Here is a 12,620-nt window from a genome sequence, read left to right on the forward strand (position 1 = left end):
ACACTGGCAGCTCGGGTTCTGCAATAAGCTCAGCGGCACTCTCCTCGAGCTTCCTGTAAGGTAAATATGCCACCCGATAAAAGCCTGGAATGTTCCTCGAACGTGAGGTGGACAGAAGTTCATGGGTAATTAGACCCGGTTTCCGGCCGCAGTAACAGTTAGCCCAAGAGGATGGTAACTTATAATTATATGCGCGTGACCAGTAAATACTTTTTCAGGCTTCTGTCTGAGTGTAAGACTTACTCACATGTGCCAGTCTTTGTAGAGCTGTCCTATCAGAGGCCGACACGACTGAACTTCGAGATTCAGAGCAAGCTTACTCACATTAGCAGTGAATCTGCATGGAGGACGCAAGATGGCATTCCGCAGTATGGTAAGGCCTTGGGTTATGACACAATTAATGGCTCATCCTGGCGGCTCCCAGAGAAGCTGCGAGAAGAAGCAAGATCATTGGCCCAGGTTCGGCGCTAATCACTGCGTATATAATCAGTAAGAACCCCGCAACACCTCGCTACCAGCCTTCCGTTTTGCCAATATATGCCACCTCGTACAGCTCCAGACCGAGGTACAGCCCCTCTCCGTGGACGTGGTGATGGTCGTGGTCGTGGATATGGTCGTGGACATGGAGATCAAGGTAGAGGCGGCCGTGGGGGTGGCCGTGGTCGTGGAAGTGGATATGGTGGTGGGGGTGGCCGAGGAGGACCTCCGGGTGCTTTCACTGGCCCTCCTCATCCGACTGGTCCCACAGGCGCTCCCACGATCGCTCCCGCAGTGCAAGATGGTCAGACCAGTGTTGCTGGTGAGTATGTCAACTGACTATGTTGACTTCTTTTCCACCTGGAATGCACTCAACGTGGCGCACACTAAGGTCGTGTCCGTTCAATTATTGTCAAAAGGCCCAACTACGGAAAACTGTCGCTCCGACCACTCACGGTCTTCGTTAATGCATATGAAATTACGGTGCCAGAAGAACTTATCCGACACTATGACGGTATGTTGTCCTCTCGATGACTTTTCCATCAATGTTTAAACCACCTTTCATCCTTGACGTAGTCGGTAAGTGTAGCCGAGTTTTCGGGTAGTATCGTCTTTCCTTATTCATCAATCCTCCACTTCTTTAGTGATCGAACCGGAGAGCGAATCAGTCGCTTTCAACATTAAGGTCATTACACACTTGCAGACCGAGATAGCACCAGAAATTTTTACTCCAAATGCTGGATTCGACGGTAGAAAGAATATGTTTGCCGCCCGGGAGCTTCCCTTGGGTCCAACTGATTCGGGAAGCGTCAGTCGTTTCGTAATTTCGTGATGTCATGATTTTCAGTTTTCTGACGCTTGCCATAAAAGTGGTCCTTCCATCTTCGACCGCCCAATCCGAATGCTCGCAAACCGCCAACGGTTTATCACGTTACTATCCAGAAGGCGGCTACGCTCAATCCACAGTTAGTGTTGAGTAATTCTATATATTTGTCTCGATGGTCTACATTGTCGTTGTTTCAAGGTTACTTCGTAATTTTTTGGCCGGCCAACAAGAAGCCGACAACGCTATACTAACGACCCTTCAGGTAGGTATTTTCATTGGTATTCTCGTGTGATTCTAAGGTAACGCTTGCGTGAGGCTTTGAATATAGCCATCCGGACAGATGTTATCTCCCGGTACCCTACCAACTCGAAATCTTTTTTTGTTCCCTCTCAGAGAAGGGATATAGGTGGAGGAGTTGAGCTTTGGAGAGGTTACTTTCAGTCTGTGCGTCCTGCAGCAAATAGGCTGCTCGTCAATGTCGACGTCACAACGGCCATGATGTACAAGTCTGGGCCGCTGCTAGATGTCTGCCTCAGCTTTTTCGATGCGCGGGATCCAAGAGCTCTCATGCCACGACATGGGTTGACGCCTAGAAAATTGAGAGCTCTCTCAAACTTTTTACTGAACCTACCGGTAAGAGCTACTCATAACAACAGGAGTCGAACGATCAAGGGCGTGAGCGCTGCTGGTGCTCGCGACTTGACCTTCGACTTCAATGGACAGCAAACCAGTATTACGGCCTATTATCAAATACAAGAGAATAGGACTTTGACGTTCCCCGACGTCATCTGTGCGAAGGTAAGTGCTCGTTGCATTCTGTTCTCATAGATGCGGAAATATCTTCTTTCAGGTTGAAACCGGGGCAATGATCCCTTTGGAACTACTCGTTGTTCCTGATGGCAAAATTATGAAAAAAGAGCTTTTTCAAGATAAGACCCGGGAGATGGTCGATTTCGCGAGAATGAGACCTGATGATCGGTTCCAAGAAATACGAAAGGGTCTAGATGTAATGCCTACTCCGATTTTCCAAGATTCGCCTCACTAATTATTGTTCAGTTGCTGTCGTTTGATAACTCTCCCATCGTCCAACATTTTGGTATCGAGCTATTATCAACCCAACCTCTCTCCATCCCCGCCCGACTGCTGCCGACACCACCCCTAAACTATCATACCAACAGTAGCCAGAAGACCGTCGCAAGTTTCCTTTTGTATTACTGAGTTTTCTTTTCTCTAATAACTTTCGCCTTGTTTTATAGAGACCTAGTAATGGAAGTTGGAACATGTGGGTCTGATGTTGTGCGGATGTGTCGTCTCGTGCTCATCAAATCATTCAATAGGGTCGACAAGAAATTCTATCGTGCGGCCGAACTCCGTAAATGGGTTGTCGTCATCTACGAAACCCAACAACGGTTCAATGCAGCCGCAGCCGATCGCCTAGTAAAAGACTTAGTGCGCGGTGCACGTGCTCGAGGTATGGACACTATTTATCTGCTCGTTCATGAAATGAAAGTCTTCAAACGACTCACAGGAATGGCTGTGTTGATGGAGCAGCCACTCATCAAGTGGTGTAACGGTCAGGGGAACATTGCTCAGGTAACTCCCTGAATATATGCTGGAATGCTAGATAATACTTCTTCACAGCAACTCCTGGACGCTGGAAGGGAATGCGTGGCTCTATCACCGCATGCAAACCAGGAAGGCCCGGGAATGTTTATTGTTATCTTACCCAATGTCGCTGGGGATGTATATCTGGCTGTCAAGCAGTAAGTTGTCATTTATTCGTTCCAAGTCTCGGAGGCTGAAGAATATTTCAGCTTCGGTGATATTTCGGTTTGTATCTTCGCTTACCGTCCTTTGTCCTTTAACTCAAATTTCTGAGTACAGAAAGGCATTCCATCGCAATGCATACAAGCCTCAAAATGTCTCCGCGCGAACGACCAGTTCTGGAACAACATTTTACTTAAGTTCGTTGCTTTGTTTATGAGGAATTATCGCCAACGCTCAATAATTTCTCAGGATAAATCCCAAACTCGGAGGGATAAACTCAATACTTGACCCAACCGATCGAGGAGCGGATTTCCTGAAGGAACCAACCATCATCCTTGGTAATGAAATTCCCATAGTCTGGTTTTGGATTCACTTCTGACATTCGATATCAGGAGCCGATGTTATGCATCCGCCCCCTCATTCCGCCAAGTTTGGAATACCATCCTACGCGTCTGTGGTTGGAAGCGTTGATGCCAACGCCGTCAAATATGTTGCTGCTAGTCGTGCACAGGAAGGAAGGAAAGAGGATATTGTGGACCTCAGGACCATGTGCCTCGTATGATTTCAATAACTTTTTTTGCTTTTCTCGATACTGACATAGTACTTAAACGAAGCAAATATTCAACAAATATAAAGGTTATCAGGTCACTGTGGAAAAGAGGAGCCCACAGGCCGCCAGTCCAAAGCGCCTACTATTTTTCCGAGGTACCCATTCTCGCGTCTTCGCTTCTTTCATTGTGTTAAAACATAATTCCTAGATGGTGTTTCTGAAGGGGAATTTAGTATAGTAATCGAAAAAGGTAAAGTATTCATTGTTTTACAATGCAGCAATTGAACCATGAAACTGCTTTAGAACTCGATGCCATAAAAGGTGTGTTACTACTAGTATAATTCTTGGCGAGACTGACAGTCCTTAGCCGCTTGTAGAGATGCGGGTTTCAAGCCGAAAATCACGTTCATCGTCGTTGGAAAGCGGCACCATTATAGGTATTTGTAGTCTTTTTTTGGATGCTGGTCTCGTTGCCAACCCCGCCGATCGCGGTATAGGTTTTGTCCACAAAACCCTCAAGACAGAAACCAAGCCGATCCTAAGAGTGGCAACTGTCCTGCAGGCATGGTTGTCGATCAAGTGATAACGCATCCAATCGATTTCGACTTCTATCTCCTTAGCCATGGTGGCTTGATTGGAACAAGTCGTCCATCTCATTATTCCGTGAGTATATAAAGGATAATTCTTGACTGTATGTCAGAGCTGACCCCGGATGATATAGGTTATCTATGATGTGAGTTGACTTGACCTGTTCTTATACCACAGTCTCTCAAGATGTTCATCTTTATGTCGAATCAGGAAAACAACTTCCAGTACGTGGTTCTTTAGCTTGTTGAAAATTAGTTAACGGATGATTAACGTCCTTCATAGAGCGGATGCCCTCCAACTTCTCTCCTTCTCTCTTTGTCACATCTTCGCCCGCGCAACGCGCTCCGTATCCATCCCCGCACCGGTCTATTGTAGGCGCTTGTATTTATCCTAATCTGATTGATGATTCTGACTCTATTGATAGATGCTCATCTTGTCTGCAAACGCGCAAAAAATCACTACGATCCTCGTGCGGATTCCGATACTGCCTCTTCCGTTGCTGCCAGTGGGGGAATACAAGATATGAGGGATAGGTACCGACCTTTACATGATAATCAAGCTGGAAATATGTACTTCATGGTAAGAGTGATTGGTTATATCTTTTCAAGAAGTACAGCTGATTATCAAAATTTACAAAAAACACACGTAGTGAGAAAGCACTGGAGTCTTATAACCTCCTGGGCTCCCAGGTGGTGGCTTGTCGCACGAATTGCCTCTTTTCTTCTTTGCTCTTTGTATTTCTATGTCCTCGTCGTGCTTTGTTTTGTTGTTCGTCACATTGCTTTCATCACAGCTTTCTTCAGTCTCCAGTGTTTGAATTTGATTGATGTCACCTGTCGCTATACGTGTTCTGAAGTTTTATTGTTCAGTAACGCAGTGGCATTATATCTCATTATATAGTTTCTTTTTGTAAAAAGGAAAAAAAAAAGTCAAGTTTTTTTCGATAAGTAGAACTCCGTCAATTAAGTAGGGTAAAACCAAAAACAAAGGACAGGGATTGCTCCGAGGATACATGAAAACCAACAAAAACCAAACGGACGTATCAATTCCACCTACAAACAATCTCAACAACTATCCCTCAACCGCTCCAAAATCTCAACGACTTTACTCGCACTCTGATCTTCAACTCCATCAACATCACCTAAACCATCGGCAGTAGCACCAGCAGCGTTATTCAGAGCATCATAAAAAGCTACAAAGTCTTTGCCTTGCTCTACCAATCTTGCTAGTTTCAATTTGTCGGAGACGGCGCCGACATTGGTATTAGTGGTTGAAAGGGAGGAGAGGATGATGGTTTGGTTGAGAGGAGAGGAATCCATGAGGAGACCGAACAGGATAGATAGAGTATCTTGAATGACGTGAGCCTCGTCTGCCCCTGCCCCTGTTGGTAATGGCGATGGTGGTGGTGGTGTGATTGCAGACGGAGGAGTCGATGACGGTTCGTGTTTGATTTTAGATGATGCTGATAATGTTGATGTCGATGTCGCGTTACGAGTCGTGGTGCGAGTAATAGATTGATTCGCATTATACATCTCGACTAAAATTTGTATAGCGTTCATGAGATCAGGACACGTACATCCTGCTTTTCCTCCTCTTTTCTTTGCACATGATACGGATTTGAGTGAACATGTCGGAGAGAGTTCTTCAAAAACAGGGGTCAATTGACGAAATTGAATTTTTTTTCGAAAAAAAAAAAACGTACTGGTTTGACGTAGCACATCTTTGGTTTCTGATGCACTTTGTACGAGATTCATGAGTAACCCCAAAGTCAAGCATAATCGATCAAAAGTACGACTCGTCGTCGACGCGGATGCCTGCTTGTCAAAAGGGTCCATGTTCTCAACTTCATCGTCAGCCCCCTCCTCGCGTTTCCATTTCGCGTCTTCCTCTTCACCAATACCACGAACAGGTTTCCCTTGAAGACCAGACATAACAAGTAATCGAACGATGGAAGGAATTGCAAGCTCGTTATTGATGACTTTACGAGCCCAATATTCATCGTGATGTGTTAGATTTACGAGAACGCGTAAGAGTCCTTCGAGGCATTCCGATACTGAAAAAGCATCTTTATCAATGGCGTGATGGTAGATATATGCATATATGCACATACCTGAATCAATAGAATCCTCTTTTCTCAGATTGACTTCCGCGCATACAGCAACGGAAATTAAACCATCTACAAACCATTCCTCTCCAGCGATTCTCAGCTTCTCAAAATTATCCTGTTTGATTGATTCGAGGATATTATCTTCCTCCTCAGATGCCCACTGGTTCAAGAGGTATGCGTCTAAGAGCTGTAGATGGTTTTTGATGCATTCGAACTGGGGTTCATCTTCAGAGTAGACCCCTTTGAAGGGTTTGTTTGGGGGAAACGAGGAGTGAAGGACGGAGCGGAGAGAATGAAGGAAGTTAGGAAGGTATTTATGGGGAATATAAGAGGGCGGGAGGAAGCTGAGGATATGGGATAATAAGAGGGAAGTTGTGATCTATCATTGGGAAGAGCGCATGAGAGTTAGAAAACATTGAAAGTAACAGAGAACGCACAGGAGTGTCTGGTATGAAAATATCGGACTTTGTGGATATTGTAGAATATATATGCGATAACTAAAAGAAATGAATTAGTCACGGCTATTGAAAAGTCGGAAGTACTTACTAGAATCGTATCTTTCTTACTCAATCCTATTTGTTTGAATTCTAGATCGGAAGCCAGACGTGAGGGTGAACTCATCGCTAGCGGGTCTGTATCTGGCGAAAAGCTGATAATGGAGAATAAAATACCGACGAATGTGTCGCGGGGTTGCTCTTTCTCCTTGCCTTTGCCCGAGTGGATAACGGGCAGAGTATCAATCTGCGGAGGTATTTCTTGATGAACCAGCTCGATCAAGGCATCGCGATTTCGCGCTATTAGAGCAATGAGGAAGACGAGGAGGATGTCAAGAACCTGGAAAGTACGGTATTAGTGGAAGATAATGATGTAGGAATATTGATTTACTTTGTCATCGCCTTTGCCTGCTCCTGCTCTTAGGAAGACGTCCCAAGTCTTCGGATAAAAATCGGCAGCTTTGGCTTTTCGGGCAAATTCTTCGTCGCAGAGCTTGGTAGTTATCTCAGAGGCACTATATGAGTAAACGGATGAGCGGACGCTAAGCGTGCCAAGAAAGTTGTTCACCTTGACCGCTTCAAACCCGTACTGCTGGATGGATCCATGCCTTCGAATAGGTATCCCACTTCGTCCAAAAACCGCCTGGATTCGCCTTTACTGCGCAACTCGGTGATACTTTTGAGAGGGTTCATCATATTCGGTGGTAGATAAGCTGTCGATGCTTTTGTTTTGCCCTTTGCTTTCTTGGACGGGGTAGCATTATTGGGGTATGACTTGGAACGAGACTTGATTGGTGGTGGCGCAACTGGAGAGGGAATGTCCTCCTCTGATTGGACAACAGCCCACCTGTGGCGAAGAGAAGAATAGGACTCTGGCTCGGCCAGGTTGTCTTCCATTCTGTCTATGCCAAGGACGGCGTCTGGGCCGAGGTCTGCAACGGGCAGCGAGATGAGGAATGACCGGGACTGGCCGGCATAGGTGCGCTTCACTCGGGCAGCCGAGATCGCTGGTCGGCGCTCCTGGTCGGGAGGCGGATGCAGATGCGGCGGCGACGGCGGCAACGCAGGCATCGAGACTGTGCGCGAAGCCAGGGCGGAGGGGGCCGGCGGGCTGGCGATGGAGGACTCTGTTTTCGACCGGCCGAGCATGCGCTTTGTGAGTTTCTGAGGCGGCGGCGGGGAGTGGCCGGCATCCGGGGCGAGTCGGCGACGCTTTGCTGCCGGGAGAGCGTCGTCGGCGTCCTGCTTGCACCTGCCATAGGTCTTCATGGGAGGAGGGAGTGACGAGATCGCGTGACCAGACGCGACTCGCGCTCTGCCCACAACACCCACCCATGCACTGCCTCCACAACCGTCTCCAGTCCTTTGAGAAACCAGTCAGACTCCAGAATGCCGCAAAGACAGGCGCGTGGAAAAACATAAAGTGGCCCCATCCAGAATCTTTCATCGCAAACCCCACCACTCTCGCAGATGCCGGGTTCTATTACAGCCCCAGTTTCGACGAGCGAGATAGCGTCACTTGTTTCCTGTGCGATAAGGAAATTGCAGACTGGGATGCTGATGACGATCCCTATGAGATCCATTGGACTAAATGCTCAAAGGTCTGTCCTTGGGCCATCGTGCGATGCGGTCTAAAGACCGATCTTGTTAATGGGCGGTGCGTTAGTTGTTCATCAGTTGTCCACTACTAATAATACTCTTCCTAATAGGTTCACATTCTCGAATAAGAATCGTCTTCCTGCGTCAAAAGTTATGGAAAAGGCTCGACTGCAAACGTACTCTGTTGGCGATGGCTGGGTACATGACCAAACCAAGAATCACGGTGCCAATTCCAAGAAGGTCCGTGCTATCAAGTTGATTCTACCCTCTACTCACAATCCCCCTCAATAGATGGCAAAAGCAGGTTTCGTGTTTACGCCACAATATGCTGACGATGATCTCGCAACATGTTTATATTGCGGAGTATCTCTCAGTGCATGGGATGCCGATGATGACCCCTTGTATGTGTCTGCCATAACATCCAAGTATACTCAATAGTCATGATATACACAGAGAAGAACACCAAAAACGCAATAGCTCATGTGCCTTCTTTTCTGGGTCTTCCAACCCGCCTGCGAACGCAAAATCGCGTTCTGCATCCTCTTCCAAACCAAACCTCCGGGCTTCCACTGCTTCCACGCGTAGTACTACCACAAGAGGTCGTGGTCGATCAACTATGCAGGACATCATTGAAGATACCATCGAACCGCTTGCTCCTCCAGCAAAAACATCTACAGCTACCAGTAAACGTAAATCTTCAAGGGCACCCAAGAAAAGTGTCGTCACAGATATGAGTGACAATGAAGATGACGAGCAGCCATCTACCACTGCCAAACGTACATCTTCAAGAACGTCAAAGAAAAGTGTTATTCCTATTAGTGATGAAGATGAAGATGAAGTAGTCGAAATAGTAGGAAGAGGGAAATCAAAAAAGACAGAAAAGCCGCCCTCGAGGTCGTCCAGTAGATCAATTCCACGAAAACCTTCTGCTCGTGTCAAGAAAGCTCCTTCTATCGTAGAAGAATCTGAGGGAGAAGAAGAAAGCGGTGATTTCTTCAGTGATGCATATAGACAACGAGAAGACGAAGAGGTGCCGAAGAAAACGAATAAGAAATCAGCTATCACCGTCGAGGAGGATTCCGATGATGTCCCTATCACGACATCAACGAATACTTCCAAGAAAAGCTCATCCAAACGCTCGCGCAGTCGTAAAACTACGACCACTGTGGTTTCTATGGACACTGAAGAAGAGGAACAGGAAGATAAACGAAAAGCACCTAAGAAATCTGTGTCGAAGAAATCTTCTTCATCTTCAAAATCTACTGTTACTGTCGCGTCTCCGGAGGAGACTGAAGAGGATGACATTGAAGAAAAACGAAAGGCAACAAAAAAATCATCATTGAAGAAAGAGGCATCGACAAAATTAAAATCGAGATCGACCAAATCTACGAATTCGCCCCCGACAGATGCATATGAGACTGCGCCGGAACGAGATCGAGAGTCGGAGACTGATGCTGTAGTAGAGGAGGAAGAGGAAAAGGCGACGACGTCTGTCAAGTCTACTGTCTCTACTAACAAGTCGAAGGCGAAGAAAGGAGCTACTACGAAACGGGGAGAACAACTACCGAGGAAGGAATCGGTTAATGAAGTGGAGGAACTTGTGGTACCGAAGAAAGATTTGAGGGGAAAGGTGAAGGGGAATGCGAAACGGGTTGAGGAAAAGGAGACAAAGAGAGAATCGTTGAATGAAGTGGAGGAGCTCGTTATACCAAAGAGGGATTTAAGGGGGAAAACAAAGGGATCAAAGAAGGAATCGCTGAATGAAGTGGAAGAACTTGTTATACCCAAGAAGCAGAGTCTGAAGGGAAAAGGGAACAAGACGCGATTAGGGTCGAAGGCTGTTAAGCAGAATGATTCGGTATCCGAAGAAGAAGTTGAGGCAGTTGAGGAGGTCAGTGTACCTCCGAAAAAGACAGTTAATGCCAAAGCGAAATCGAAACCCAAAGTGGTGGAGTCGAGCGAAGAGGAGGAGGAGGGTGGAAGAGAACGAACACCATCACCGCAGCCAGAATTATCGAAGAAACAAGCGAAGTCGACTGCCGTCAAGGCAAAGTCAAAATTGAATGTGAAAGAATCAAACGAAGAGGAGGAGGGTGAAAGAGAACGAACATCGTCATCGCAGCCAGAATTATCGAAGAAACAAGGGAAACCGACTGCTGTCAAGGCAAAATCGAAACCTAGAGTGGTGGAGTGGAGCGAAGAGGAGGCAGAGGAGGGAAGGGGACGAACGCTGTCGCCGTCACCACAGCCCAAACCGTTAAAAAAACAAGGAAAGTCGAAGGTGGTGACTAAACCGCCCGTAGAGGAAGAAGACGTTGAGATGGAAAGCATTGATATACCCAAGACATCCGTATCTAGTGAAAGTAGCCGGAGGTCTTCGTCGAAATCAAAGTCGAAACATTCCACATCGGAGCCGGGACTAGAACAAGACATCGTGATGGAAAATAATCATGTACCCCAGAAGCCCACCTCTACAACTACTTCCAATGAGCGTAATCGGCGGTCCTCGTCCAATACTCTATCTTCTCAATCTGGGACGAAATTGAAATCGACGCCACCAATGTCAAAACCAGATTCGGAATCGGAACAAGCAGAGTCGGAAGATGAAGTCCAAGAAAGCTTGATAGTTGAATCTACGACCATACCTCATGCACCATCGTCCGATGTCGAGATGGAGATTCCTGATTCGTCAGAACCTGAACATATATCTTTCGCTCCTAGACTTGTGGTGAAGACGAATTCTGAACAAGAACAGTTGAGGTTTAAGACGCCGGAGCTGGTCCCGATTGATGTTGAGGATACGATTACGATTCCTAGGAGTCAGTTTGAAGTGGAGGGAGGGTATGGAATGGAGGTGAGGACGCCGAGGATGGCTTTTGCTAGTCCTATTCGTTCGTCTCCTGTCAAAACTCCTCCGGTTCCAGCTGGTGCTACTACAGCAAACACGATGACAAGCGTGGACCCTCCAAAACAATTGCCATCAACGCCACAACGACGACAACCGCAACCACCACAACTCTCACCGCAACAACCGCAACAAGACTCGAAGCAAACTCAAGAAAGAGAAACATCGCCACCTCCCTTCATACCTTTTCTATCGAAACTCCCACTCACACCGTTCGTTTCATTGTCGGATGCAGAGTTGGATATGACGGTAGAGGAATGGATAAGGTATCAGATGGAGGTTGAGTTTGATAAGTTCAAAAGGGACGGGGAGAGGGAGTTGGTTAGGTTTAGGAAGAGGGCGGAGGAGGTTAGGAAGGTTATTGATGGACTGTGATATTTTTTTTTTTTTTTGGTTTTGGTTTTGGTTTTGGTTTTACAGATTGAAGGACTTCTTGAATGAATTTTTAGGAAATTTCTTGTGTTATTGGATTGTTGTATTAATTGCGGTGGAAGAGAATCGGTGTCAACCTTCACTACCATGAGGGCGAGCTTTCACATTCTTGATAACGTGGGCTTGCAGTTCCACGCGCCTGCCACTCAAGTTTAAACTCACTGCCAGTGACTTCCAATACGAAAAGAAAATCAAGGGTGAACTCCGACTTCCGCTCTTTTACTCACATGGAGACTCCACAGCCCTAAAGTTCTGAAGACCCGTTAACACGGGTCTTCGAAGAAGAAACACGAAACACGGAGAATGGCGAGTTAATTTTTGACGAAGTTCTTGGAAATTGGATAAGCTGATTTCCCGGTCTAGATGGCCCCGGCGTTTGGTAAGTTACTCATGAGTCATGAAAAACATACAAGAGGACTGGCCGTGGACAAAAAAAAAACAAAGACCTTTATTTTGATGGTTGGTCGGCATTCAAATTATTCGACTTCTATCTATCAAACGCCACAAAGTAACCTAAATTTTTTCAGAATAAAACGGTGCAGGAGTTTGGTCACTTGGCTACAGGCCCATAGAGATCCGGCCACAACGGAAGCTTCAGGGGTCCCAAGGCGTTCGTACGCCTAAGTATTGCCATCTACATGCAATACAATGTGTATGTATGGGTATGGGTTATAGGTATGCCGCCTCTCATCAGCTAGGATTTACCCGAGATCCATGTATCGCTAGATGGAGCAATCACTCGGATACGATGCTGTTTATTTTCCGAGCCGAATCTGGGCGAACGTTTAGATCGGAATCTTAGGTTGTTGAAAACCTTGATTATTGAAGGATGTTGAGATGTCTATATATTTGGAGGCTGTGAGTAGGTTTTTACT

At 46.4% G+C, this 12,620-nt stretch overlaps 4 protein-coding genes across 4 annotated transcripts; 3 read left to right on the forward strand and 1 right to left on the reverse strand.

Moving 5' to 3' along the window:
* Positions 1-524: 524 nt before the first annotated feature.
* On the forward strand, positions 525-5,149 carry AGABI2DRAFT_193124 (argonaute-like protein). Its single transcript, XM_006461663.1, has 26 exons — positions 525-799; positions 869-991; positions 1,119-1,285; positions 1,348-1,442; positions 1,502-1,565; positions 1,619-2,101; positions 2,154-2,309; positions 2,360-2,497; positions 2,560-2,585; positions 2,641-2,774; positions 2,832-2,896; positions 2,945-3,066; positions 3,118-3,133; positions 3,188-3,267; positions 3,320-3,408; positions 3,463-3,626; positions 3,685-3,775; positions 3,829-3,870; positions 3,924-3,941; positions 3,988-4,057; positions 4,118-4,283; positions 4,342-4,353; positions 4,419-4,432; positions 4,491-4,579; positions 4,633-4,787; positions 4,858-5,149. Exons 1-26 carry the CDS (start codon positions 538-540, stop codon positions 4,858-4,860), a joined length of 2,844 nt encoding a protein of 947 aa, XP_006461726.1. The 5' UTR covers positions 525-537; the 3' UTR covers positions 4,861-5,149.
* A 123-nt stretch (positions 5,150-5,272) lies between these two features.
* Positions 5,273-8,078, reverse strand: AGABI2DRAFT_118583 (hypothetical protein; the record flags this gene model as incomplete). The annotated part of the gene is made up of 7 exons (XM_006461664.1): positions 5,273-5,850; positions 5,911-6,261; positions 6,319-6,694; positions 6,753-6,812; positions 6,862-7,149; positions 7,201-7,324; positions 7,378-8,078. The coding sequence occupies 7 exons, from the start codon at positions 8,076-8,078 to the stop codon at positions 5,273-5,275; spliced, it is 2,478 nt and encodes an 825-aa protein (XP_006461727.1).
* A 65-nt stretch (positions 8,079-8,143) lies between these two features.
* AGABI2DRAFT_222582 (hypothetical protein) lies at positions 8,144-8,816 on the forward strand (the record flags this gene model as incomplete). The annotated part of the gene is made up of 3 exons (XM_006461665.1): positions 8,144-8,466; positions 8,519-8,648; positions 8,700-8,816. Coding segments are annotated over 3 exons (570 nt in total), but the record flags the coding sequence as incomplete, so codon positions are not given.
* Positions 8,817-10,957: 2,141 nt separating this feature from the next.
* AGABI2DRAFT_193125 (hypothetical protein) lies at positions 10,958-11,712 on the forward strand. Its single transcript, XM_006461666.1, has one exon. It carries the CDS (start codon positions 10,969-10,971, stop codon positions 11,686-11,688), a length of 720 nt encoding a protein of 239 aa, XP_006461729.1. The 5' UTR covers positions 10,958-10,968; the 3' UTR covers positions 11,689-11,712.
* Positions 11,713-12,620: the final 908 nt, after the last annotated feature.

Source organism: Agaricus bisporus, assembly GCF_000300575.1.
Source record: "Agaricus bisporus var. bisporus H97 unplaced genomic scaffold AGABI2scaffold_6, whole genome shotgun sequence".
Taxonomy (NCBI): domain Eukaryota; kingdom Fungi; phylum Basidiomycota; class Agaricomycetes; order Agaricales; family Agaricaceae; genus Agaricus; species Agaricus bisporus.